This window comes from Leuresthes tenuis, unplaced genomic scaffold (genome assembly GCF_036924035.1).
Source record: "Leuresthes tenuis unplaced genomic scaffold, fLeuTen1.0.hap1 SCAF_24, whole genome shotgun sequence".
NCBI lineage: Eukaryota > Metazoa > Chordata > Actinopteri > Atheriniformes > Atherinopsidae > Leuresthes > Leuresthes tenuis.
Window position 1 is genome coordinate 29,322,574 of NW_027325378.1, and position 26,961 is coordinate 29,349,534.

Here is a 26,961-nt window from a genome sequence, read left to right on the forward strand (position 1 = left end):
GGGTGCAGCTGTTAGACTTCACCCATGATGCATTTCTACAACATGCATCCCGGGTGAGGTACTGTGGAGCACATGTTGTAGAGCATTTTCTACTTGGAAGTGCTTGTGTATTGCAGGTGTTGTGCAGTGTACGCTTAGTTGTGCTTGTGAGTCCAACCCTGTTAGCTTTAGTGGAGCGTTAATCCTCACCTCGAGTGACATAAATGAATCTGCTTCTGCTATCTGCATCATGAGGACCAGAGCTGAGCCTTTTGTTGTGTCTTACGCACTGAACTCATTCCACTTGGACTACAAGGTGGTCATTTCCAAAGTGAGCCCCCATCCTCTCTCTGCATGGTCCTGGCTTGGAATGAGTGAGCTAATGGACTGACAGAGTTGGGGATCAGATGAACCCGCACCTTCATCACATTGCCTCAGCATGCCATTAAGTGCACTCCTGCTGTACTCTTGGTATGTTTGCTACTGTTGCTTCGTTCATTATTCTTCATCAAAATGAATGCAAGGTTTGGACCAGCTGGTCAAACCTTCTGCTTCTGTTTTAGAGGTGACAGCCAGACCAGCCTTCCCTGGCAGGTAGTGGAAGCGTTGTGTCAGCTCTGTCATAGCTCCTTCAACTTCCTCTCACTCCTTGGAGCTGTGGAAACTCTGCAGTCTGTCAACTGTGGATATTCCAATGCGTCAGTTAGTCATGCAGTGATGAGTAGAAATCTTGACTGATCAGAAACAAGACCAGCACCAAAACCGTCTCTTATACCTCAGCAGAGCCAGCTTCTGTGTGTCCTCACCTCTCCACTGTCCCTCCATCCAACTGTGGATGTCCCCTTCAAACAGCTGGGGCAAAGGAGCTGTGGGGGGAGTGCTGTGAGCATCTCAGTTCTGACTCCAAAATGACCTCCTCTCCTCTCCATTCTCTCATCCAGCCTCCTTTCCTTTCAATCACGCCAACATGCAAATAAGCCAAAAGAAGCTCTTTGGGGTGTTTGATGAATGTATGCATTGATGTGTGTTTCTGTGTGTGTGCGTGGCGGCCTGGCTCATCAGCATGGAGCGCTCAGCTCTTACACATCAGCACAGGATGAATAATGTTAGTGGAACATTACTGCATATGATCAGCCCTCTGTGGAGAGTGTTTACTGTTCTAAAGCCTCCATCCATCAAACCCACAGGATCTTTGTGCACACACACACACACACACACAGAGCTGCTGAATTTATCAAAAGGCAGAAGTTATCACTGACCTGTCTGACAACATCTGCATACCAGCATCCCCAACAGCTTACACCACGACCATCGCTATCACCTTAAATATATACACACTCACTCACACACACATCTGTGTTTGTATATATAAATATTTATGTGTGTGCACGTACGTACGTATGTATAGATATGTGTACACACACGTGTGTGCAGGTTGTAAAAAAACAAGGAACTCTTGGTGATAAGACGAGTTAGTCCTTGGGCAGAGCTGTCTTTCTTTCCTGTCCTTTCAGCTACAGAGTGGCCCCGGTGGAACAGGAAGGCCAGGGTTCAGGGTCATGTGTGGCCTGCTGGAATTCCCCGTGAAGGCCAGGGAACTTGCACTGGGAAAGCATGGCTCTGTGTCCCCCATGCACAAAGAGTGGGCTCCTCTTCCATTCCTTTTTGGTTCTTAGCCCACCCACTCCAACCTGTGGAGCTGCTTAAGGCTGTTCGGATGGGCACGCACGTGGAGGACCAATAGCAAGAGTTTCTGAACTGTTGAGCACTGATGGGGGAGCTACAAGCTAATACTGAAAAAAGGAACATTTTGCCACAGGGATCACCGGTGGGAAACTGTGATTTTGAGTCCTTTACTGAGCAGAAAATGTTAGCAGAATGGAAGTTTTTACCAGATGTTTTACACTCCCCACACTGAATTACATCACCATCTCTACAAATGTGGCTTTTGACCCAGAACCAAGCCATCATCCTAGAAAATATCTGGGTGTTTCTCTGCTGAGTGACTTCACTTGTGGGTGACATCACTTGAGACAGTTGTGAGAATCTGCTCCAACGATTGCAGTGTGCTTGGGTAATCAAGGTCCCACCCTGTTGGCTGCTGTGTGCAGAGACCTCACTCTGGCCTCCATCCCTGGGCCTCAGGGAGCAGAAAGCAGCATCTGATCGGAGCAGGACTGAGCTGAGTGAGCGAACATGGCAGCGGGTAACTTGCTTCCTGCGAGACAGTACCAACCTTTTAAGGGTAGCAGTAACATCACAAATGAGATCAATCACTACCTCATCCATCTCACTTGCTGTTCCTTTCTGTTGTCCGAAGCAGCAGTTTTTCTCTTTGTGTGTTGAGGCAGAGGATCTGTACGTACTGACCGCCCCAGTGCTGACTCCCTGGGCTGGTGGCAGCCTGACCCAAAGCTACACAATGTCCCAGCACCTCTGCTTGTAATAGAATAAACCTGCCTTTACCTTTGTCTCCTGCTCTGAGAGGGTGCAGCAGCACAGCTCCTTCACCTGCCCGGCTCTAAAAGTCTTAGTTTGTGAGTTAGTCATGGGGATGGGAGCAGCAGTATGGAACCTCTTTGTATGTACACACACACACACAGTGTTTATCGCCTGGTTTAGCAGGACAGATTTTCATAGCTGTCCGCCCTCACGGTCATTTAACAGCAGGGTAATGGTGTGAGCAGCGCTGGTTGACTGCTCGTAGGCTGTAGTCGTCCTGGAGGGGGATGATGTGGGGGGCTAACTGTTCCTGATCACACCATTTAGCCTGGGGAAAAGGAAAGGAAAGGAAAGGACACCTTGCTGGAGGACTGAGGTGACACAGAAGCTTTTGTTGATGTCAGTTTTCTGCGTTGGCTCCTTTCTCGCCCGTTTCACACAAACAGTGTGACCGAGTGAGCACTAGCCTCAGGCAGCGTGTTTGCAGGACGTCTGGCCCGGTCTGGACCCTGGAGAGTGATGTGTTGTCGTGAAAACGCTACAAAGAAAAGGATTTTCAGTGAGAAGGAGAGGTGAAGCAGAGAGGCCACAGTAGGTGGTCGGTGTGGCTCTTGACCATGACTTCACTGAGGTGTGTTGACCTGCTCATTACTATTAAACAGCAACTTCCAACCAGTTTACAAAGGGAAGTTCTGCCGTCCCAGCTGTCCATGGATGTGTGTGTGCATACCTGTCCCCACGGTTAGACAACTGTCAGGCAGTGTCAACACCTGACCTTTTCTCAGGCTCTCACACACACCAACATGAACATTTCTGTTGTTTGCACACTCTTAAGTTTCTCTCCTGTCATTTTCCAGCTATGTGTTTCCTGGGTCTCCCTGACACTTTGTGACAGCGCCTCTCCAGGGCAGCCGTCACTTCAGATCAGCATCGGACGTGACGGGCCAGCTTTGTCGTTTTTAAGCCAGTAGCACTCCCTCTCCTCCCACCTCTGCCATCATACCCTTCACCATTTATCTCTTTTTGTGTCAGTGTGTGCACAGATCTCACTGCCGACTGGCAATCTCTGTATTAAAGTAAATAAGAATCTGATTCTTGACCAGAGTGAAGATTGTGAATTTGTGCTATACGCTGATGCTCAGCCCCTCTGAGCTGAAGGTGGACTCACTGGTGATAGTGAGAGTCAATACAGTACAGTTTGAGTACAGGTAAGCAAGATTTAATGAGATTTGTTTGGCCGTGCACCTCTCCCTCCCTCCCCCTTCCTAGACTAGCACAAGTCTCCCTGCTGGCTACTCCCCCACAGTAAATTGTCAGGCCTAATACAGGCAGGAATGTCCAGTCACCTGCTCCTAAAATGCAACAGGCCTGTGCTACCCTAACCTAATATAGATGTGCACTGTGCAAGCTGGTTGGATAACAAAGTGATTGCTCATTGCATATATTTAAACATGCCCCTCCCTGTGGTCCGGTTTGGCTGTTCAGCCTCTGTCCTACAGTGTGGAAGCTACAATCGTGTTCTGTTAATGTGAGGGATTCCTGTCTCTTATTTCTGGGTCTTTGTTGCAGCCATGTTTCTGTTACCTGAGCTCTCATAGAGCAGATAAGTCCTCATCGCAGCTCCGGATGCAGGGGGGGGGGGTTTTCACACACGGACCTGCCGCTGACATTATTGCAGAATTGGCTGGGGAAAAGAAGCTTCATGCAATGATGTAACTGACTACCTTCAGGCAGTTTCTCTAATAACAGGCTCCTCTCAAAAAGTCCAGAATAAAACCCAAACTGGCAAAATGTAGTCCTGAACCAGGCTGAATGCAGGCTGGCAGCAGAGGGACATTTCCACTCAGATCTGACGGAGGCTAATGCGTTTGTGCTTCCTGCTGCCGCATGTGTCGCACTGAAGCTGAAACATAGGAGGGCAGGTTTTTGTGCTGTTGTTTCTGTGTTCCAGCTTATTTACAGTGCAGTGGAAGAGCTCAGGTGACTCACTGTACTTTGTTAGCATTTGGTATTGAGGTCTTAGAACTTGCTGTTGACCAATGAGGAGAAGAGTGACAGATCAGCTGTGAGGAGCTTAAAAGGGAGAAGAGAAGAAAAGATAGCTGAAGGAAGGTGGTTGCCAGAAGCATGGCTGCAGGTTTTCTGGCATCGTGAGAATCGAGAGCAGATGTTTCCTGTCCTCACCCCCCCCCCGTTTATCCACCTCCTGCAGCACTTCTCTCACTCACCTGGTTGATGAGGTGCACTTTGTGTCACCGCAGACCTGCTGAGAGGATCCACACCCACTGTAAGAGGGCAGCTCACAAAGTTTCAGAAGACTCATATTTTAAACTAATACTTCAATTCAATTCAGTTTTATTTATAAAGCGCCAAATTACAAAAAAATGCCATCTCAAGGCACTTAAATAATATAGTCCAATTCAATTGGAATTCAATTAATTGTAATCATAATCTAATCAAATCCAATTAATTAAATTCAAAATAATCCAATTAATTCACATAGACCAATTCAAAAATAATATCCTAGCTAAGGAAACCAACAGATTGCACCGAAACTTGTCTTCAGTCCAATCTCCCGTCCTGAGCCTGAGGGACTGTGGAAAGGAACGACTCCCTTTAACAGGAAGAAACCTCTGGCAGAACCAGAACCAGGAAGAAACCTCTGGCAGAACCAGAACCAGGAAGAAACCTCTGGCAGAACCAGAACCAGGAAGAAACCTCTGGCAGTTACAGAACCAGGAAGAAACCTCTGGCAGAACCAGACTCAGGAAGAAACCTCTGGCAGAACCAGAACCAGGAAGAAGCCTCTGGCAGAACCAGACTCAGGAAGAAACCTCTGGCAGAACCAGAACCAGGAAGAAGCCTCTGGCAGAACCAGAACCAGGAAGAAACCTCTGGCAGAACCAGACTCAGGAAGAAACCTCTGGCAGAACCAGAACCAGGAGGAAACCTCTGGCAGAACCAGAACCAGGAAGAAACCTCTGGCAGAACCAGGAAGAAACCTCTGGCAGAACCACAACCAGGAAGAAACCTCTGGCAGAACCAGGACCAGGAAGAAACCTCTGGCAGAACCAGAACCAGGAAGAAACCTCTGGCAGAACCAGAACCAGGAGGAAACCTCTGGCAGAACCAGAACCAGGAAGGGTGGCCATCCGCCTCGACCAGCTGGGGTTTGAGAAGACAGAAAAAAGGGAAAAGAGGGGGAAAAACACCATAACACCATTCAAAGGATACCTGTTGGAACAGGGAAACATACGTTAATAACCACAATAATGTCACATTAAGTTTATTATGTCCTTCTGTTGTTAAGTCCCAGTCAAGGTCATGTGACCACCCACAATGACTGAGAGCCTTCTGCGTGGCCATCATGTGTTAAAAGTTTAACATACACACCACACACTCTCCCTTAGGTGGACCCGTGTTCCGACCCTGGATGAGGCTGCGTCACCTCCAACACAAACAAGGCTTGGGGGGTAGTGTAAACTCAGAGGCTGGGGCATCGCTGGAGACAGTGTGTGTGCTGTGAAGACACCCTCCGGTCCCTACCTGGCCTTATTTAGAAGAGCTAAGAGAAACTAGAAGCAGCAACTCTGTGAGAAGGGCCAGTGTGTGTGGATCATCAGCCCCAGAGAGAAATACCACCACCCACAACAGCCAGAGCACCCGACCCCCAGCAGATCTGAGCCTCCGGCAGATATAATGCTGAGCATTATATGGCTGTGTTTTACCTACAGCAGCACCATTAGTACTGAGACGCCCTCTGACTTCCTCCACACTTCCAATAACAACGTGCATATTCCATGTGTGTTACCATGAAAAGTGCCCGTCAGATGGTTGGTGGGTGACCCACAAAGGCTCACACCTTGATATTAAGGATATCAGAGCATATCATCCACAGGCTGTTCAGCAGCAGCATAATCTTAAGCACTTGTTTGTCCACTCATATTTGCCCAGTTGACCTTTCTATCTAAAAATATCAGCAGTGTAGTTTATGTTCTTATATCAGCTCCACACACGCAGAAAATGACTGATTGTCAGGACTGCAGGGGCTATTTTTACCAGTGCTTCTGCTTTTTGGTTCTTCAGCCAAACGAGTAAGAGTCACTTGATGTTGCTTGGGGAGATTCTGGTGCTGTGTATGGTGTTGTATATATGTAGGAAGAAACGGGCCACAAATGGTCCTGGCTGTGACCAAGCTAAACTGGTCAGGAAGCAATCTCTTTGGACCTCTAGTGCTCTATAAATCTACCTGAGTTTTGTTCAAGGAAACTGCTGACCGTTATCTCTCTGGTGACTACAAGCAGACAGCAGTCTCACTACCTAAGGCTCGGCAAGTCTGAAGCAGCCTATGACGAGCTAACGATGAAAATCTCCAATTCCTTTGTTTTGTTCTCGGCACTTGAATTGACCTTCCTGACTCTGTGGGAGGAAGGCTGTTGTTTTAACAAAACCAGCAGCGTTTACCCCGGCACTGAGCGAGGCGCCTCACCTTGACACGGCATACTTGAGGTTGTGAATGGCACAGCTTTGTTTTAGTTTGGTTTGAGTTGGGGTTTTTTGGAGTGGATGGCTTCCCTGAGAAAATGCCATTGTAGACTCTGTGACGGCAGATCCTGCCCTCTTTGAGGATGCCTGTGGTAGTTTCACTGCTTTCTGCCTGGCCCTGAGCTCAGAATGAGATAAGTGGTATACCTCAACGAGGGAGCCTGTACCACGGCTAAATATAGAGACGCAAGAGGTAAAAGGACAAACAAAGTATTGCTGTCGATGAGTCAATGTGTCAAATCACAAGCAGAACAACAGCAGAGCCCACAGCACGAGTCAGCCAGTTGACCGAAATTAGTAGCAGGGAGAGAGCACAGCCTTTGATCCGTCTTTGACAGCCAAACACTGTTTGGAGAAGTGTTTTAGTTGGACATTCCACACATGCCTCCCTCACTTTCTGCAGAGGGGCCTGAATGTAACAGGTATAGGTTTGGGCTTCTGACAGATGTCCTCATACGTAATGAATCAAGGGAAAGGCCTACTTCAGACGCTAATGTATGTATTCACAGGCTATATGTTTCTCTGTGTCCGAATCTAAATCGCTCCTATTAAGCCAGTCACTCACGCCTCCAGGGCCTCAAAGCACACAGATAGTTTCCTCCCACTGAGGCTGAGATATTGCCATTCCTATCTGGCATGTGTCAGAGTAGGAAAACACAAACTGACCAATCTGCTGTTGTCTGAGTCCTCCTCTGCTCTGATTTCTACATTCTTGAGATGATTCATCGGTCCGGCCAGGATCAAGTGAAACGGTCTGAATTAACAGTGTTCACACAACGAGAGGACTGGCAGAATCCACAACACAGTCCTGCATGAAGGAGCACACGGAGCTTCCAGGTCCCCTCCAGTGGAGTCCCACTGGAACTGTTGTGGGACCAACCCAGCCGCCGACCCCTTCCTGTGCTGCTGATTGACACAGCCTGGCAGGTGCCCCCAACAGCCCAGCCCTCTCGCTCTTGCAGGCTTGTTTAAGAGTGGCTCACATGGGAGACTGGGAGAACTGTATTTGATTTCAGTCAAGTTATTAATGAGGGGTCCACAGCTGCAGCATGTGGAGGTGTACAGCACAGCTTATCATGTGGATTCTAATCAAATCATGTTATGTTATGGAGATATTAAGTTTGCCCCATATCCACAGAAAGTTCCCTTTTGTGGGGGTGGTGAAGTTGAGAGGAACCCTGGTATTTTCTCAGGTGTTCACACTACAACCTATGAAGAAGTAAGCTCACCACCTCCACCACTCACCCGTGACCACTCGCTCTCAGATGTGTGCTAGCATGCTATCGCTAATGAGGCCAGCTGTCCAAACGCTCAGCCGCTCAGCCAGAAGGGGCCGCAGCCTTTGTTGATGCGAGGTGTTACATCTCCTGCTGGAACACACACTTTTGTTTCAACACCACCACCCTTTTGGCACCGGAGTGCTGTGTGTATTCACCCCCCCCCACCATCCTTTTCCTCTTTTTCTCACCCCCCTTGCTGCTCCCACTTTTATTGTCCTGTACACCATTGCCACCTCCCAGCTGCACACAGCAGCACATTGATTTTCCCTCTACAGCTTTATAGTTGATCATTTTCTCCTGACGGTGCTGGCGGACAGTGTTGCGCTTGTAATCGCTGACCTCAGCTGCACACCTGAATGACTGTACCTACACAGCTTCTCCTAAAGTGCTTTAGAACGAGGTGTTGCACCCTGTTTGGGCTGCTGGACAGACAATACATCACCAGGCAGTCGCTCCCTCAGAAGAGACACAAAGCTGGTGTAAGGCACAAAAGACAGGGAGAGAGGAACAAATGCAGACCTCAATCAGGTAACGCTACTAGATTAATCTCATTCATTACTAGTTGATTTGAATAGTATCGCAGCTCTTTCTTCCAGGTCTTTAACTGCTTTACTGACTTCCCTTGGAGTATAGTCTGGTCGTAATCCACTGAGCTGAATGGATGTGTTGAAAACCTCCCTGAAGAGCGAAAGCGAGTTAAGAGGTTGCCAATGAAATAGCTCTCCTGATGAATTCTGATAGGATTTCACAGCTGCAGCAGATGATGACCCTGCGAACAACTCAACAAATAACAGTGCTTCTCCCTCCTCCTGTGCCACCTTTCATCCCTCCCGCCCCCACACCTCCTTCCTCCTGCCTCCCCCTCAGCCTGAACCTTGCACGTCTGCCGGGTCTCTGTGAATACCAACTGTTTGTAATGACCTGCTTCGTGCTGAGAGAAACAGAGAGACCTCACTGAAACAATCCTCATTGATTGGAACGGCGGCTCACTACTCTCCCTGGAAAAAAAAGAAAACATTTGCACCCACTTCAGAAAGAGGTGGGGAGAGTAAAAAAGACATGTTACAGTGCTTTGAACTGGCAGTGCATATTCAGAGTGTGTGTGTGTGTGTCAGCGCTGTGCAGTGTGAGGTCTGAGCGCTCTGCTGACTGAGCTGCTCTCACTGGAGAGGATCTGTAGCTCTCTGCTGGAAGGGAGGAGAGGGGAGACAAATGGAGGGAGATGAGGTGCCAGTAACGCCGGTGGAGGGACATGGCAGCAATGAAAATAAAATGTTCTCCCTGTAATCTCCTGACTCCTTCAGATCACACAGCACCTCACACGCTAAGTGTGTGTGTGAATGTCGCTCTGCAACATGGAGTTTGTGGTCACTGTTGGATTTTCTCTGATCTGAACTGTTATTTCGAACATTATTTCAGGCACCAGCTCGTCACTGGCCTGGCTGTTTTATTCTCTCTGCTTTATAAATGGCACACCACATATATTTAACCCCAGCAGCTCCGAGCCTGTCCCATTCAGCACTCCTCTCGTCATCTTTGCACTTCACTCTCCTTTAAAGACTCATTTAGAACATTGTAACCTCTGTCCCTTGTATCTCCTTGTGCAGTGACTAACTACAGTAATGTGGTGGAGGCTGGCTCAGACTCGGATGACGAGGACAAGCTGCACATTGTGGAGGAGGAAGGCAGTCTGGCAGACTGCGACAGCACCCTGCCGGACGATGAGCCCCCCGGTGTGCGCAGCTGGGACACAGGTGACACTGTAGGGCATGCTGTCATCATCACACACCTCTGTCTTCCTCCCCAGCGTTTCAGCAGCCCTCTGACACGGTCTCTGAGCTCTGGAAACGTCTACATGTGCATCTTTAATGTTGTTGGTGGCTTATAAAACAAGAATGTGAAAAGTGATGGACATGTGGATAACAGGAGAAGTCCCTGAGACGTGCTTTCATCAGAAGGACGCAGGCAGACTGTTGGCTTCATGCCGAGTATGAGACATCTCAACATGTACCTCTCTTCAGCCTTCTTCTTTTTCTTCACTTGTTTGATTTGAGCTGTCTTGCGTTGACCTGAGCTGCAGAGAGGCAGAGTCAGCCCAGAAATGCCTCACTGACATCTGTGCACAGTTATGCAGCAGGCTTTGTCTCATTGTGAAACATGGAGTGTCAGGAAACAGGTACTACAGGCAGAGCATTTCTAACTAAGGCAGGAAGCGTGATATTAAGCAAAGACAATGCCAACACAGGGAGAGACCTTCAAGTACACTAAAAAGCTTCTCCACCAAAGTGCCAATGGAGAGTTTTACAGCACTGGTGGGCATTGCAGGGGCTGCCGTGAACTTCGTTTTACCTCAAACTGCCTGGAAGTGACATCACCACAGGAAGGGCTGATGTCATGACCCTCTTCTGTCTCCAAAACAAGTGCAGGTGCTGAAGGACATTGGGGTTTTAACCTGGGCTCAAGGCCTCTCTGCTGCGCTGCATGTGCGGTATGAGCCGCGCTCTGCGTGCAAACACAATGACTTTTTTTCTGGGTGTATTACAGATGCGTGTCTCTGCGTGTGTGCGTGAAAATGAAAATGTCCAATCTCATATCACTTTTGGTTTTGGGAGGGATTTTCAGAAATTCCTCTCAGAGGAGTTTCCCTTGGTTTCGGTTGCACAGACACACGTGCAGAGCAGAGTACTCCCCAGTCTATGCTGTCATTTTCATCAGTGCTCTGCAGCTGCACCTCCTTGCATAAAGGGAAACTTGGAGGAAGAATAGTGTCATTGGTTTTGGCCAGAGCTCCTGAACATTAAACACTTCAAAGCCTGAGTTCCAGTGTAACAGCTAAGTGAGCTGGCTGGACTCCATCGTTACGACTGATCAGCCATGTTTTCTTTTGCCTTCAGTCACGTGCGCGCGCACACACACACACACACACACCGCTGGCCCAGCATAGTTGCTGCGATGGCTTGCACGATCGGTGTTGATGACATCACGGTGTCGTGCAGCCATATATAATGGCGTTGTGCCAGTAGTTGCAATCTTCTCCGTCACAGAGGTGTCGCTGCGACGTGAAGGTTACCGCTAACTGCTCTACTGCGACGAAAGAGGAGAAGAAAACAGGCCCCCGTCAGCAGTAGGAGTAGCTCTGTCATCAACGGTCAGCACGCTCACCTCTGCTTACACCACAGGCGACGAGCCGGCAGAAGTTATCATTTCAACAGGTGTGTTCTCAGCACTACGGTACTGGGAATACTGTGAGAGGACTTTTAAGTGTGTCGTGTTGCCTGTTCTTTGTTTGTGATGAAATGGTGTGCTTCAGTGGACACTTCCAGGATGCAGTGATAATAAAACCGATGGGTTTTACCTGCTGAGGCTGTTTCAGTGTCGTACAGGTGCACTTCCTCGCTGAGCCTGTTTTCCAATTGGTCCATCCGGTTTGTCGTCATGTTCTGAATGTGGTGCACGCCTACGCGCCTTTTCATGGCGTGAGTGACGCGGCATCTGTGAACTGACTGTGGAGCCCTCATCTGGAGCAGCAAGCAGCATCTCAGCTGTCCCTCTGGATGAGTCTGAAACACGAGGAAAGCCTTTAAACAAACATGTCTGTCAGGCCTTCATCTCTGTTTCACTCCCAAGTCTCTGGTGTGGCCCTGAAAAGTGACCACCACCCAATAATCTTCTTCTCAGCCTGGCCAGTTTACTTCAAATGAAAGCCCTAACACCCCTTTTAATGAGAAAATGGCGGTATTTCATCACCACCTTAACTCTACCTGTTTTTACACTCTGCTGCTCCTGTTCTCAATCATTCCTCTTGATTCTATGGTATTATGGGCCCCCTGCTCGCTGTGCTTACTTGTTCCCTCCTGAAAGACTGCAGCTTTGATATCGTCAGGTGGGGGTATCACAGTGAAAATGCTGCCTGGAAACGCAGTTTTTAGAGTAAAACTGGTTGTGTGTTGCCCTGTACTGCCTTTCTGATCAAGGCTCTCTGTCACACTGTGTACCTGCTGCTCCTTTAAGCAAGTTTGATTGTGTGTAAAGTTGTCTCATAAGCATTTCAGAGCACTTGTGGAACTTTGAAGAGCCACAGGAACTCTTAGAGTCCTTGAAATCATACTGTGATATTAAAAATGAGCCACCCTTTTGCACCGGACAGGAAGACTCTCCAGACAGTTGGGAAGATTGTCCAGCGGAGACAACAGCACAAATGAAAAGGATAAGCAAATCCTCCCAGACCTGGAAATGCCTCTTTTCCAGTTTACTTCCTGTTGATTTTCAAATTAGGAAAATCTTTTCTAACAGCTGAACAATATTTGAACATTTTTTGCAAATCTTGATCTTTGATATGCGTCTCCCATACACGATCAAATCTATGAGCGCAACCACAGGAAGCATTGAGGTCAAAGGTTGACCAGGGCAGGAAATGCATCATGGGACATTGCTGTATCATGTTGCAGAGATGTTGGCAGAGAAGGATGAGATGGAAGTGAGAGAAAGAGAAGAGGAAAGAGTGGGTGGTCTGGTGTATTTGTTGGAAGAAGTAGTGTAGCTGGGTTAGGCTAAGCAGTAAATAAAGATCAGAAGTGCAACAGACCGTCCTGCAGACACCTCACGATGCCTGAGTTCAGGAGCTTTTTGAACTGATTTTCCACATGTGCAGCGGTGCATCCACAGCCCTGCGTCAGCACATAAATGACCCGTGTGATGTTTCATGTCAGGGGAGCAGCCTGATAACACAGAGCCACCTCAGCAAGGCTGTGAACCCTCCCGGCATAGCCCTGTACTTAAACAGAGCCGAGTGAGACTATCTCAAACACACACACACACACAGAGGAGTGAAAACAACAGCTTGTCATACCTTTGCACTCTTTGGTAGCCTGGAGGTGAGTCTGTGTGTGCAGATGCTGTCTCTGAGCAGAGTGGGAACTAAACACATCTCGAACAGCATTTCCTCACATGCAGCTCATGTTTTTCTGCATGTTTCTTCTACAGGCCAATATTAGATTTTAACAGTATGAATTATGTAGAAAGTAAAGCAGTTATTTTAAAGGAATAGTTTGCTCTAATACCATCCACACTGTCGTATCAGGGGATGTCTGAAGCAGCTAATGGAGGCGCAATGCTTTTTTAACACAACAGAGCTTGTGATCTAACCCTTAGTTAGAAAGCAAATTAGCACATTTCCCCGAATACCAAAGAGGTTCCTCGAACACGCTACGAAGAATGTGGGAAATATGTCTCACTGTGCTGCTGAGGTCATGGGAGAAGAGCTGTGCGATATGTGGGGGTTTCAGCTCTAATGTGGGACCAGAGCTCCATGGTCCCACTCTCTCTGCACCTGCTGCTGTCTCCTGCCTTCCACACACACACACACACACACACACATGTGTTGACCAAAAGACAGCCCCTTTGTCTGAATGATCTCTCCCAGGGTTGGAACAAGGCAGGTTTCTTCCAGCTCTCTTTAATAACCATGGCAACAGTGGCGTTGTTTACGGCTTTGTTGAGGTGCACCAGAGGAAGTGAGGCAGTGTGTAAGAGTACTGGCATGCGCTGTGTGTCATGAAGGGTTTCACCTGTTCCCATCTCAGAGGAGAACACAGCTGGCCCTGTCCTTCAACACAAACAATTCACAAAACACAATTCTCTAAGCTCCACAGAGCAGGGGGAGAGCTTTGGTCAGTCCACAAAACATCTGCACACTGAACACCACCACAGCATCCACAACAAGCTAATTTAGCTTTTAGCTGATAGCTCCCCCTTGTAAATCCATGGTGTTCTGTTTAACTGCTGCCATGCAGTGCATGGGAGAGTGGAGACACAGCAGCTTCCACTTCCTGTGAGCTGCTGCTCAGCAGACCTGCTGCTCAGGCTCATGTGAGCTCCCACTCTCGGGTTCTCATTTGTTTAAGCTCAATCTGAATGTCAAGCCTCTCCAGAGAGGAGAGAAGAGTGTGTGTGTGTGTGTGTGGGTGTGCGCATCTGTTCATATTTGATATCTATCTGCTGCTATACAACAGGACAGGATTTATCACCTTATTATCGGTGCCAGTCAAACGGGTACGTTACCTAACCCTGTGAACAGAGGCTTCTCATTCAGCTCTTCCAAAGACAGCCATGCTCATACAGCCGGCCTTTGATGCTAATGAGTTTTCTCATCCTATTGTGAGGATGTGTTTTTCCCATGATGCTGCGTGCTTCATTCCAGACTGCTGAACGTTTAATCATCAAGATGTTTGACTGTGAGAGCTGCTTTAGCCATGCTATTTGCTGTGACATTATTGGATGATCACCTTTTCTATACAAAGGTTAGGGTGTACAGCACTTATCAAGAGAAAAACACGTGTTACAATAAGAGGATAATCAATAAATGCGTGTGTGTTTGTCCCTTCACAGTGAAGGAGGACTGTGCTTCGGATGGTGAAGATGACGTGAGCACAGATGCGCTGGTGGAGGAGATGCTCCAGCAAGGAGACACAGCCGTCATCTACCCAGAGGCTCCAGATGATGAGCCTCAGCGTCAGGGCACCCCTGACACCAGCGTCCACGATGAGAATGGTACGGGCCATCACCCCACAGGCTGCGTCCCACCCGAGACCTCACACTCACATGATTGCAACACCTACCCAGTAATTACTCACCCCCCCAGGGGGTGGCTGTACCTGCTCCATGTCTCACCTCAGCTGTTAACTCCCCCCATTAGCACCTCTCTGACATCATTACACTCTGCTGTTTGTTAAGTGCAGCACACTGGGACCTTTATGGCTCCGGGGCTTTTGGCTTTTACCTGCTTCCATTGGGGGGAAAAACAAAAGGGGGGGGGGGGTCAGAAACAGCAGCACCTGAGTAAATTTGTCACGTCTGTGTGAGCTCTGCCTCACAGCTATCTGAGCGATAATGTGTGTGCATTCCCTTTCAAAGCCCTCACCTGGCCCGCGGGGGAACTTAATACATCACCTGTTAATGAGGTAATACTTTACCTGTGTGGGAGCCAGGCCACTGAGACCCTGTGCTAACCAGCTGAGCTCCAGGTGAGCTGCTTGCTGTTGGCCAAGCTCCACACACACGTGGATGTTGTTGCTGCTCTCCGAGAGAACTTTGAAGGGCTGTAATTAATTAGCTTTGTGTCTGTGAGACACAGTGCAGTCTGCAGCCCAGTCTACCTGGGAGCAGTTGAACTGGAGGGGGGTTGTTGGCTGTTAATGGGATTTTTCCTCCTGCTCTCTGATCTGTTAACATTTGACCACACTTTTTTCAACCAGGAACTCCAGATTCGTTCTCCCAGCTGCTCACCTGTCCGTACTGTGCACGGGGCTACAAGCGCTACAGCTCCCTGAAGGAGCACATCAAGTACCGGCACGAGAAGACTGAGGAGAGCTTCAGCTGCCCAGAGTGCAGCTACAGCTTCGCCTACCGCGCTCAGCTGGAGAGGCATATGACGGTTCACAAGAGTGGCCGGGACCAGGTAAAAGCTGAGCTCTTCTTTTCTCACATCTGGATGGATGGATGACCACATGTACAGAGTTAGGAACGTTAGCCTCGTTAACAAACAGATATGAACTTTTGTCCTTGATTGATTAATGCCATTGTGACAGTTCAAAGGTTGTGTTGTCATTGTGTATCTCACTGCGCGACCCTTCACCCCTCATCTGACAGAGACACATCACACAGTTGGGAGGCAATCGGAAATTCAAGTGCACTGAATGTGGCAAAGCATTTAAATACAAGCACCACCTGAAGGAGCACCTACGCATTCACAGTGGTGAGTGGACCACCCTGTGGCCATGGCAGCGTGTGTGTGTGTGGTGTTTTATTTCTGTTTGTATTTAGATATCCTTCATCATGTGTCCACACTGTGTTCCTCCTTAATGTGCCATAATTGTTTCTTTTGGCATTATGGGACAGCAATTAGAGGAGGGCATTTCCCCATGGTGCCATTATATCAGCATTTAAGCATCATTGAGATGCATTAGAGCTTTTTCCTGTCGTGCTGCTCATAGCCTAACTTGCTCATTTAGCTTCATTCACTAATGGAGATGTCTTCCCCTCCCCCCACCTCTTTCTCTCTCTCTTTTATACACTTTGTGGTCTGATTCAGGAGAGAAACCCTATGAGTGCTCCAACTGCAAGAAGCGCTTCTCCCACTCAGGCTCATACAGCTCCCACATCAGTAGTAAGAAGTGCATCAGCCTCCTCTCCGTTAACGGAAGACAGCGCTTGGGGAGCACCAAAAGCCAGGCCCAGGGTCCATCAGCCATGCTGCCCACGTCCCCCTCAGTTCTCTGCACCCAGATCAGGGAGAAACTGGAGCACAGCAAGCCCCTGCAGGAGCAGCTGCCCCTCAACCAGATCAAGACTGAGCCTGTGGACTACGAGTGCAAGCCGACCGTGATGACTGCCCCTGCTCTGACTGCTATGAGTGGGGGGGTTTTCAACGGAGGGGCTGTCGCACCTCTGCAGGGTACGGTGCAAGCGGTGGTCCTGCCCACCGTGGGGCTGGTGTCACCCATCAGCATCAACCTGGCAGACCTGCAGAATGCTCTAAAAGTGGCAGTGGATGGTAACGTCATACGCCAGGTGCTGGAAAACAATGCCAAAGGCCAGGTGAACTCGGGGTTAACCACTGGAGCACTCCACCCGCCACAGCAGCAGCTCATTTCAGCCATTAGTCTGCCGATTGTGGGTCAGGATGGAAATGCAAAAATCATTATAAACTACAGTTTGGACCCAAACCAGGGCCAGCTTACAGCTCAGAACCTGAAGAAGGAGCGAGAGCCAGTGTCACCAGCTCACACCACTGCTGACACTTTCAAGTCCCAGAAGCTCCCTGAGGATCTTACCGTCAGAGGCAGCAGGGCCCATGATACTACAGAAACAGGGGAAAAGACCACTAAAACCTGTCTCCTGTGTGATAACCGTCCTGGTGGGTTGGAAGCACTCCATGCCCTCAAGCACTGCAAGAAGGATGGTCTGAGGCTGAATGGAACAGGCCTGGATAAGTCTGACGCTGCTGTCGCTGCTTTGCTGTCAGAGGGAGGACTCTGCAACCAGCCCACAAACCTCTTGTCCCTGCTCAAGGTGGAGCCCACCAAGGATGAGCTGGCCAAGATCTCTGACTCAGTCAGTCTGCCCATCCATGTGGTAAAGAAGTGGTTTGACAAAATGCAGGATGGTCAGATATCTCTGGGTGCCCCAACACCCCCCTCGGAAGAGGAGGACACATGTGAAGCCCACAGTGTGGTGTCCCTGGTCCCAGGAAAGGACACATCCCCTGTAAGCCCTTCTGTGAGTCAGGACAGTCCTACAGAAGCCACGCCGGCCGAGGTCAATGGAACTCACAGCACTCCGGCCTCCCCCTCACCACTAAATCTGACAGCCGGTGGTCCCGTCCAAGCTGATACCCCTCAGAGCACCGAGGGACCCTTAGACCTGTCGCTGCCAAAGCCTGCCAGAGAGGAAGCAGAGAGAGTGGTGCCTAAAGTCTGCACTTACCCCTCTGCTTCCTCTGGCTGCACCAATGAAGAAGAACCTCTAAACCTAACTTGCACAAAGCAAGACACATCGCCACTCTTAGCCATGGGGAGCCGCCCCGTTGCACTGTACGCCAGCCAGCCAAGTGCCAAAGCCCTTGACATTGTAACCACAATGCAATGCCTCAGAGCACTAGCCACCAAAAACAAACAGACTATCCTGATCCCCCAGCTGGCTTACACCTACACCACTACAGCCAACAGCCCCGCTGGGACCAACACGCCAGAAACCATCCACCTCAATGGAGTCAAGGTGTGCCTCACTTACTGCCACAAAACTAGCACCAATGTTGACTGGGTGTGAACACGTACGCTGAATGTCACGCCACAGCAGGCAGGCGCTTAGCTTAGCTCAGAGACAGGAGAAGGCGCAGATGCTCTGTGCAGAGCTGGTCTTAAATGTTAGTTCCAAAGCGTACGTTTGGACAGAGCCAGGCCAGCTGCGTCCCTCTTTCCAGTCGTGATGGTAAGACAATAGAAGTAGCTTATAGTAGTTTTATCGACATGAGAGTTTTAATCATCTTCTCATCAATCTTTCATTCAGAAAGATTTTGAGCAGATTTTCCAAAAAGTAACTTTAATTCAGCTGTACTGTACTCTTCAGTTACTGTGGGGTACACAGAGGAAGTTATTTCTCCAACTTTAATAACTTAGTTATTGTTCCTGGAATCTCCTGGAATCTCCTGGCAGGCAGCCACAGCAAATGGCTTCGATGTCTAATTCTAATTGGCTTGAATTAGATTTGAGATGACATTTCTTGTAATTTGGTGCTATATAAATAAAATGAATTGAATTGAGCAGCATTGAGACAAAAGCTATGAAGATAATGATAGATGGTCCAGGAATGGTCCACTTTATCTTTGTCTTATTGTTAGGAACCATTTCAACTTGATAGATAGTAAGAGACCATCCAAATCTAATCACTAAGTCGCACAGAAATGTCCAAATTCAGCTCTTTGTAAAAATGGTATTCCTTAATGGCTCTTCATTGCACAGACACCTAATGGGACCGTAATCATGGATGTAGATCTGTGTGTGTGTGTGTGTGTGTGAGAGAGGGAGACAAAGACCTCTACCTGGGACGAGGCTGCACTTTGCAGCACAGAACCTATCGATCTGCTGGGATCTGTTTAAGCGCAGCGCCTCATTGATTCACTGTTGTTGTATTAAACTTCTGTGTTAAGTGGATTGGCAGAGAGCTGCCTTCGAATGCCAAGCATCCTCTGACTGGAGGAGAGGGTGAGCTTTAGCAGCTCAGCTGGTTATGTTTCCGCTCAGGAAGTGATTGGGACAGCTGTATGATTCAGCATCATTTCCTGCACAGAACCTATAAAGTCCTCTCTGTTGTTCTGACTCACTCAACTTGTTTTGTTGTGAAAGAAAAAGTGAAGCTGCTTTTGCGTTGCTACCAGCAGGTTAATACAGCTTGACTTTTTCCTCAGGAGGAGAGGCAGGACGTGGCCACCATGGAGGAACAAAACGACTCAGACTCTGGTCCTGTGAGGAAGAAGATGAAGAAGACAGACAGTGGCATGTACGCCTGCGACCTGTGTGACAAGATTTTCCAGAAGAGCAGCTCACTGCTGAGGCACAAATACGAACACACAGGTAAAAACACACTCCCATGTGATTCCCTGGCCAAAGATCATTGATGGAACATTGAAAAGAAAAAGGAAAACCTCAGAACCGGAACTTGTCTCACCATCAGTCTCTGTTGGGCTTGGAAAGATGAGTCAGAGAGCAGGCGAAGGGGGATTTTGAGCTCCAGTGAAAAGAAGGGTGGACACCTCCATTCCAGCAGGTATTACTCAACATGCTCAGAAGAGGTCTGAGAATTTCTTTCCACCAGCTCTGCACTGCCAGCTTCTCATGTAAAGCAGAGAATGATGCAAGAGGCGAGCTCTGGTAGTGATTTGACTGGATGATGTTACTGCAGCCAAGCTCGGGTCAACACTTGCAGAGATTCTTTTTCTTTATTACTCCGATACCTGGCGCCGAACCACAGTTATCAGCTCCAAGTGACCTCATCCTGGGTGAAACTGGCTGCTTGTGTTGAAATGATCTCCATGGACACACTACTGATAGATGCAGTCCAGTTTTCAGCTTGGGCACCTTTTCTACAACACTTAGTTGATTGGTCTGTTGGTTGGTGTCTTTAATGTGTTTATTTCTTTCACATCTATCTGCAGGGAAGCGGCCTCACGAGTGCGGCATCTGCAGCAAGGCCTTCAAACACAAACACCACCTGATTGAACACATGCGGCTCCACTCGGGCGAGAAGCCGTACCAGTGCGACAAGTGTGGAAAGCGCTTCTCCCACTCAGGCTCCTACTCGCAGCACATGAACCACCGCTACTCCTACTGCAAGAAGGACGCACAGAGCCTGGCAGGAGGAAGGGAGAGCCCCGAGGAGGACAGCGAGGCCCCAGCTGACATGGAGGCTCTGCAGAGGCAGCACATGGCCCCCTCTCTGCTGGACTCAGATGAGCGAGGGAGCAGCACCAGAGAGGATGAGGAGAGCGAGGAAGAAGAGGAGGAAGGTGTGCTGGACATGGACGATATCCAGGTGGTGCAGATAGGTGAGGAGGAGGAGGAGGAGCAAGAGGAGAGGAATGAGAAGATCAAGACTGCTGTAGAGGGTGGGGGAAGAGCGGAGGAGACAGCAGAGATACAGGAAGAAGGAGAGGCTGACACGAGGGGGGAGGAGGAGGTGCTGAAGAGTGCTCAGGAGGAGGAGTCACTGCACACAGAAGGAGGTGTGACCGAGGAGAGCAGAGGAGAATCAAACGGGAGCACGCTCTCTGAAGACAAGCAGCAGGACGAGGGACACCCCGACTAAGCCAGGAGCCAGACCCTCACAATCAGACTCCTCCTCCCCCCTGCGGAGGAAGAGCGCAGCAGATGATGTCTGGTCGCTCTGACAGTTCACTACTGCGTAAAAATCCAGGTGTGCCTGAAAAAATACTAATGACTTTTCTACAGGAGAAGCTGTTCTCACTGTCAGAGAAAGAAACAGTGGAGACGGGGAGGAGCTTAACCAACGGAGGACATGCGTTCTGCAGACTTTGGAAGCTCGAGCCGACACGTTTTAGATAATGTTTTATTACTAAAACACCTGGAGTCCTTTGTTTTAATCAGTGTTACTAATTTTATCACTCATATTTTAACCTTTAAAAGCTGTACAGTTGGGAGAAATTTCTATGTTTTTATCGCCAATGAACAAAAGAAGTCAGTATTTTGTTAAGTTGGAAGGACAATAAGAAGAATCCTGTGCACTACAAGTGGCTTGGTTTACCTTCAGATTGAGTTGTGTGCCCTTCAGTGTTATCGGTGTACCATGCCATCACACTTATTATTCGTGTTGTTTGAGCGGATTGTGAGCCTTAAGAAGAAGCCTCTTCTTTTACAAGTCAGTGTTAAATAGGAATCATTTGACATTTTGAGGAATACATTTTCTTGGTGAGAGTTGGCTGAAAAGATCACATGATTCTGATAAATGTTAGCTTAGCTTGGCTGGATCTGAACATGCCTGAATCCGCCTACCAGCACCACTAAAGACCACTAATTAACCTTTTATGTCTTGTTTGTTTAATCCGGACAGTTTGGCACATAACCTCCCTAAAAGTGCAACTGGTCACTTTTACACATCTGTGCAGATTAAACAAGCAACATTTGGTTTGTGAGGAGGACACATGCCTTCAGACAGAGCTAGCTTACAGCTTGCTGTCAGCGAGAAAGTCAGTGAGCCACAATGTCCAACTAATGCTTTAAATGTCCAGAATGAACTGAAAGGGGAGGTAGAAAACTGTCTGACCCACCCCCAACCCACTCGAGCCTTATGCAAAAACTAAAGAAACAAGAGGAGCGTGCATGTCAGAAGTGCCATTGAATCTTGCTGTTGAAGCCTCACAGCTACAATCAGGTATTGCTGGGTCTCAGATCGACCAATAAGCCGGAATACTGTTGCCTCTGGCTGACCACCACAAATTCACATGCCATAGATTTTAGATAAGTTGCTTCTTTTCTAATCTGAGCAACTAATAATGCTTATTAGATTTGCATTTTTTTGTTAGGGATAATGATTTAAGAATAATTGTCCTTCTCTAAGCTTGTTCAGTGCACTTGTTTAACTCAGTGTGAACTGCTCAGATGTCTCTTCAGGTAACTAAAAGCAGGTAACAGAAATCCTTCATTCAACCATGTTTTACCTGTCAGTATTATCTGTGTTTCTTACTGTATGTTCTGTTCCAGTGTGTGTCCATCAATGGCAGTATTATTCCCCATCCTGTTTAGTCATAGATATTTATGTGTCTTATTTTTTATATTTCTTTATGCTTATTATTTATTACACTTTGTAGTGTACAATACTGTAGTTTGTATTAATGCGATAATATATTTTAGTACGGAAAAAAAGAATCAATGGCAGATAACTCCAAGCCTGGAAAAGGAAGACTCCGGCATACTGAAGTGTAATCTGTTTTCTTCTGTCGCCCTGCAACCAGAACCCACAACCTGTGAGCTCTCATGGTCGTTTCCTTTCCCCTGCTCTGATATCAAGCTACTGAACTTTAAAACTAATTGTATGTCTAAAAAGCATGAGTGTGTGCTGTTGTATTGACGGATGATCCTTAACCACACAAACTGTCCTTTTTTATGCCAAGCCAAAATAATATTACCGTATGTTTTACTGTTTTTATTTGTGCCAACTTGTTGCTTTATGTCAGCGTCACAACCACACCCACTTTTCTACGCCGTCCCCTTTTAACACCCCCTTATCTTTTTTATAGTGATTGCTTTTGTTTTTGTTCATTTTTTTATGACTCTCCATCTCACAATAAAATACATCAATTCCAAGCTGCTCAGTCTGTAGTGATGTTGTCTTTAAGTATAACAAAATGTCTTGTTTTCTTCACTTTAAGCAAACTCTTCATCACGAAAAGTTTCACTGTCAACATTGCTGTACTATTTAAGGTGAGTGGAGACCCTCCAGCGCTGCATCTTTAATAAGAAGGTTTCACTTCATGTCAGGGAGCAATAAGGAAAATATCATTTTGATGCTTGTTAAAACAAATTGCTGCCAGTCAGAAATATATAGAAGAAAGAATTTTCATAGTTTGAGCAGATATCTTCAGCACTTCCATAAACTGTTGTCTTCTCCTTCTATTTTACAGAAAAAAACTGCTAAAACCTTTCTTTTGGTAAATGTTGAAGTGATATAAACCCCCTGTGTCTCAAATAGCCCCTGTCAGCAAAATATAACAATTATTAACTTTATTTCTGTTCTGGAAGAGTTCCCAAATTTGTGATTTTTCTTTTTCTTCATAAATACCTCATTTGGATATTGATACTGAGTGTCATCTATTAATTTTAAAAGCCCATTTCATCCAGTTCAGGGTTGCGGGGTGCTGGAGCCTCAACAGGTCACATGGACAGGTCAAACACCTGTGCACACTCCTAGGGTCCTCTTTGGATCACTAACAGGCATGTTTTTGGACAGTGGGAAGAAGCCAGCTGAGATCAGAACCAGGAACCCTGTTTCTGTGAGGAGACAAAGCTAACCACCACACCACGTAAGTCATCATTTAAACGGAATTAATCAAAAGAGAAAAAAGATTAAAATCAAAAAGTGTCTGATCAGTTTTCAAATAAACATGTTCCCTTCCCTGGATCAGAGGGCTGTTTTAAGTGTAACCAACCAGCGGTTCAGCCCACCGCTGCTGACACTCGTTAAAGAAATCAGACAAAAATTCATTTTTATATATTTTATACCTTGTTTTTGTACATTTTGTATGCTTTGCTATAAGAGCAGATGCTGGTTGAGACTTTAGGTCAGTAACCCCCATGCAGCCAAGGCAGAGTAATGTTGGCAGAAGGAGCGGAACAGATAAATCCAGAAAATAGAAGTCAGTGCATTTGTGCTTCCTTCCAACAGCCAACAGGTTCACTCACCGTTGCAAGAAACAGTCAGGTGGTGTGAAAATGAACCTATGTGATTAGTTATGTCGGTAAATGTGCGCCAAATGAGTTTTAGATCTTCAGTTCGATATGATGCTCATTTTGTACTTCAGAATAATATAGAGGATGAATAGAATGGTGTCACGGTGAATGTCTACAGTTTATGGACTGACAGGAAAAGCTCCTGAAACACTTCACATGAAGACATGTTTTTCATTGCTCCCTCATCCCTATGATATCACCTGACAGATGCCTGAACAAGCTTTTGATGCTGGTGGTAGCTTCTTTTCCTTGGCTTCTAGTTCTACAGTGAGGAACCTTGGAGTTATTTTTGACCAGAATTTATCATTTGACGCACATATAAAACTGGTTTCTAGGACTGCCTTCTTTCACCTTCGTAATATTGCTAAAATCAGGAACATCCTGTCTCAGGGTGATGCAGAGAAACTAGTTCATGCATTTGTTACTTCAGGATTGGACTACTGTAATTCTTTATTATTGGGCTGTCCCACAGATTCTCTGAAAAGCCTCCAGCTGATTAAATATTTTAATTCAGAATAGAATTTAAGATTCTTCTCCTCACATATAAAGCTCTTAATGACTGAGCTCCATCATATCTTAGAGATCTCATTGTAAGATATTTTCCTAACAGAACACTTCGCTCCCAAACTGCAGGTTTACTTGTTGTTCCCAGAGTTTCTAAAAGTAGAATGGGAGGCAGAGCCTTCAGTTATCAGGCCCCTCTCTTGTGGAATAAGCTGCCAGTAAATGTCCGGGAAGCAGACACCCTTTCCACTTTTAAGATTAGGCTTAAAACTTTTCTTTTTGATAAAGCTTATAGTTAGGGATGGCTCAGGTAATCCTGAAACATCCCATAGTTAAGCTGCTATAGGCTTAGACTGCTGGGGGACCTCATCTGTCACACCTTTCCTCACTTTGCTCTCTTTTTCCCCCTGTTTAATTTCTCAAATGATATTATGTACATATGACATTATTGTGGTTATTAACTTGTGTTTCCCTGTTCCAACAGGTATCCTTTGAATGGCGTTATGGTGTTTTTCCCCCCTCTTTTCCCTCTTTTCTGTCTTCTCAAACCCCAGCTGGTCGAGGCGGATGGCCACCCTTCCTGGTTCTGGTTCTGCCAGAGGTTTCTTCCTGGGTCTGGTTCTGCCAGAGGTTTCTTCCTGGTTCTGGTTCTGCCAGAGGTTTCTTCCTGAGTCTGGTTCTGCCAGAGGTTTCTTCCTGGGTCTGGTTCTGCCAGAGGTTTCTTCCTGTTAAAGGGAGTCGTTCCTTTCCACAGTCCCTCAGGCTCAGGACGGGAGATTGGACTGAAGACAAGTTTCGGTGCAATCTGTTGGTTTCCTTAGCTAGGATATTATTTATTGAATTGGCTCTATATGAATGAATTGGATTATTTTTAAATGAATTTCATTGGATTTTGATTACTATAAATTGAATTCCAATTGGCTTGAATTGGACTATATTATTTAAGTGCCTTGAGATGACAATTGTTGTAATTTGGCACAATATAAACAAAAACTTTTAACTTCACTTTCATTAAATCTGTAGATAGATGTAACTAAAGGAGGTTACATCCTGATCAGGCAGTGTGTTTGGTAGCAGCCCAGCCCAAGGTCAACTGTATTGATTGAGATTAGGTTTCCAGCAGGGTCGACCACCCCTGTGCTCCTCAGCCCTCCACTAACATGAATTAGTAATGGGATGGACTAAAAATCCATAGTCAGTAGAGGAGCTGAAAATGATACAATACTGTATCTGCAGAACATTTGAATATTTATTTTTTTGTCCTCCCCGAAGTACCACCTCACTCTGACCACAGGGGGGCTTCGGGTAAAGTCCATTAAGGTGCTGCTGTCAGAGGTTTCATGCTGACATCATGTTTAAAGAGTCCCAAGAGAGCGGGGGGATGCTTTATAGGATAGGTCATGCTGTAACACTGCAACATCCAGCAGTATCTTAGAATTGTACCTATTATAAATATATTTAACAGTTGTACCAGGAGCATGTAGGCTCTGCTCTCAAACTCTGCAAAGGTCATCAGCAGGCTTTCAGGACAGTGCAGGACTTAAAGCCAACACATTGCCATATGTTCTGCTGGGCTCAGCATTTCAAAGGAAAATTGAAAAGCTATAACTGCTAAGGGGATATGGAGTGCTCTTGCCAATAATGGTGCAAAAGCTTGATGAAGTACCGTGGCTGCCGGGACTCTGACACCAAGCCAAACCCAGGGGGCTGAAGCTCCCCAGGGAAATTTCAAGAAAAGCCATGAGGAGGAGGAGGAGGAAGAAAAGCCAGCACTCAGGAAATAGCAGCCACTTAAATATCACGTTCATTTACTCAACCATTAAATATTAGAACATACATAGACACATTATGTGTGTGTGTGTGTGTTGGTTAATATGTCACTTCCTGTGACATATTGCTGTTTCAGAGCTGCATCTGAACACACTGATCAGCAGTGGCTCATATATAGCTGAAAATCTGTTGAAATCTGAGTTTTTACACAGTGGTAGATCTGTCAAACAATTACACAATCAAGTCAGAATCACAACCTTGACTTGCTTTCTCAGGATATTTTGTAAGTTTCTTTAGCATCACTGTTTTAGCAAGGTGGCTATCTGGTAGAAATCTTTGTCTTAGTAAAATGTGTGAGAATGCTCTGCACGGTTTTATTATTGAAACTCATAAACCATAAGACATTAAAGATAAAAATAAAAAAAGTTTTCTTCTAGAACAGAAGCTCCAAAACTCACAAGCACAACATACTCATCCGTTAATCAGAAGAATGTCCTGACAAATTCTTGGAGCTGCTTCATCAGACCTTCTTCACCTCCATCCATCATGAATGAGAAGACAGTTTGTTTCTGGACTGCATTCATATATCTGTTTCTGTGCGTGTAAATTCTGAACTTACACTGCTATGTGTTGACTAACAGTGCTTTCTGAGCACACAGGGTCACAGACTCATGGGTGTTTTCAAGCAAAGCTGCCAAAAGTTCAAGGACCTAAAGCACTGGTTTTCAGCCCGCTGTACAGAGATTTCTCTGCATTCTCTGAATGTTTGAATATCATCACCCAGATGATGAACCCCCCCCAATTAATTTGAGTCTTATATTGAGACCCATTATTCTGAAAGCACTCAAGTGTTTTCTCATGCAATCTTTTATCCGTGGTGCTCCACACTTTACTGTAGTTTCCCTGTGGGTATGGAAAATGGA

The 26,961-nt window shown here is 46.9% G+C and overlaps 1 protein-coding gene and 1 long non-coding RNA gene across 2 annotated transcripts in view; one reads left to right on the forward strand and one right to left on the reverse strand.

Annotated features, from left to right (window-relative positions):
* zeb1b (zinc finger E-box binding homeobox 1b) overlaps nucleotides 1-22,625 on the forward strand; it is a 36,628-nt gene extending 14,003 nt beyond the window's left edge. The window contains exons 2-8 of the mRNA XM_072378118.1: nucleotides 9,854-10,000; nucleotides 14,634-14,795; nucleotides 15,500-15,702; nucleotides 15,894-15,999; nucleotides 16,336-18,020; nucleotides 19,210-19,375; nucleotides 19,957-22,625. Of these exons, the coding sequence (XP_072234219.1) occupies nucleotides 9,854-10,000; nucleotides 14,634-14,795; nucleotides 15,500-15,702; nucleotides 15,894-15,999; nucleotides 16,336-18,020; nucleotides 19,210-19,375; nucleotides 19,957-20,606 (3,119 nt within the window). The 3' untranslated portion in view covers nucleotides 20,607-22,625. The remainder of the gene's footprint in view (nucleotides 1-9,853; nucleotides 10,001-14,633; nucleotides 14,796-15,499; nucleotides 15,703-15,893; nucleotides 16,000-16,335; nucleotides 18,021-19,209; nucleotides 19,376-19,956) is intronic.
* On the reverse strand, nucleotides 1,873-26,649 carry LOC140284284 (uncharacterized). The gene is made up of 3 exons (XR_011910188.1): nucleotides 26,510-26,649; nucleotides 4,650-4,706; nucleotides 1,873-2,197 (listed from the first exon to the last, which is right to left on the reverse strand). It is a non-coding gene; the product is annotated as an uncharacterized lncRNA (long non-coding RNA).
* Between the last annotated feature and the right edge of the window lie 312 nt (nucleotides 26,650-26,961).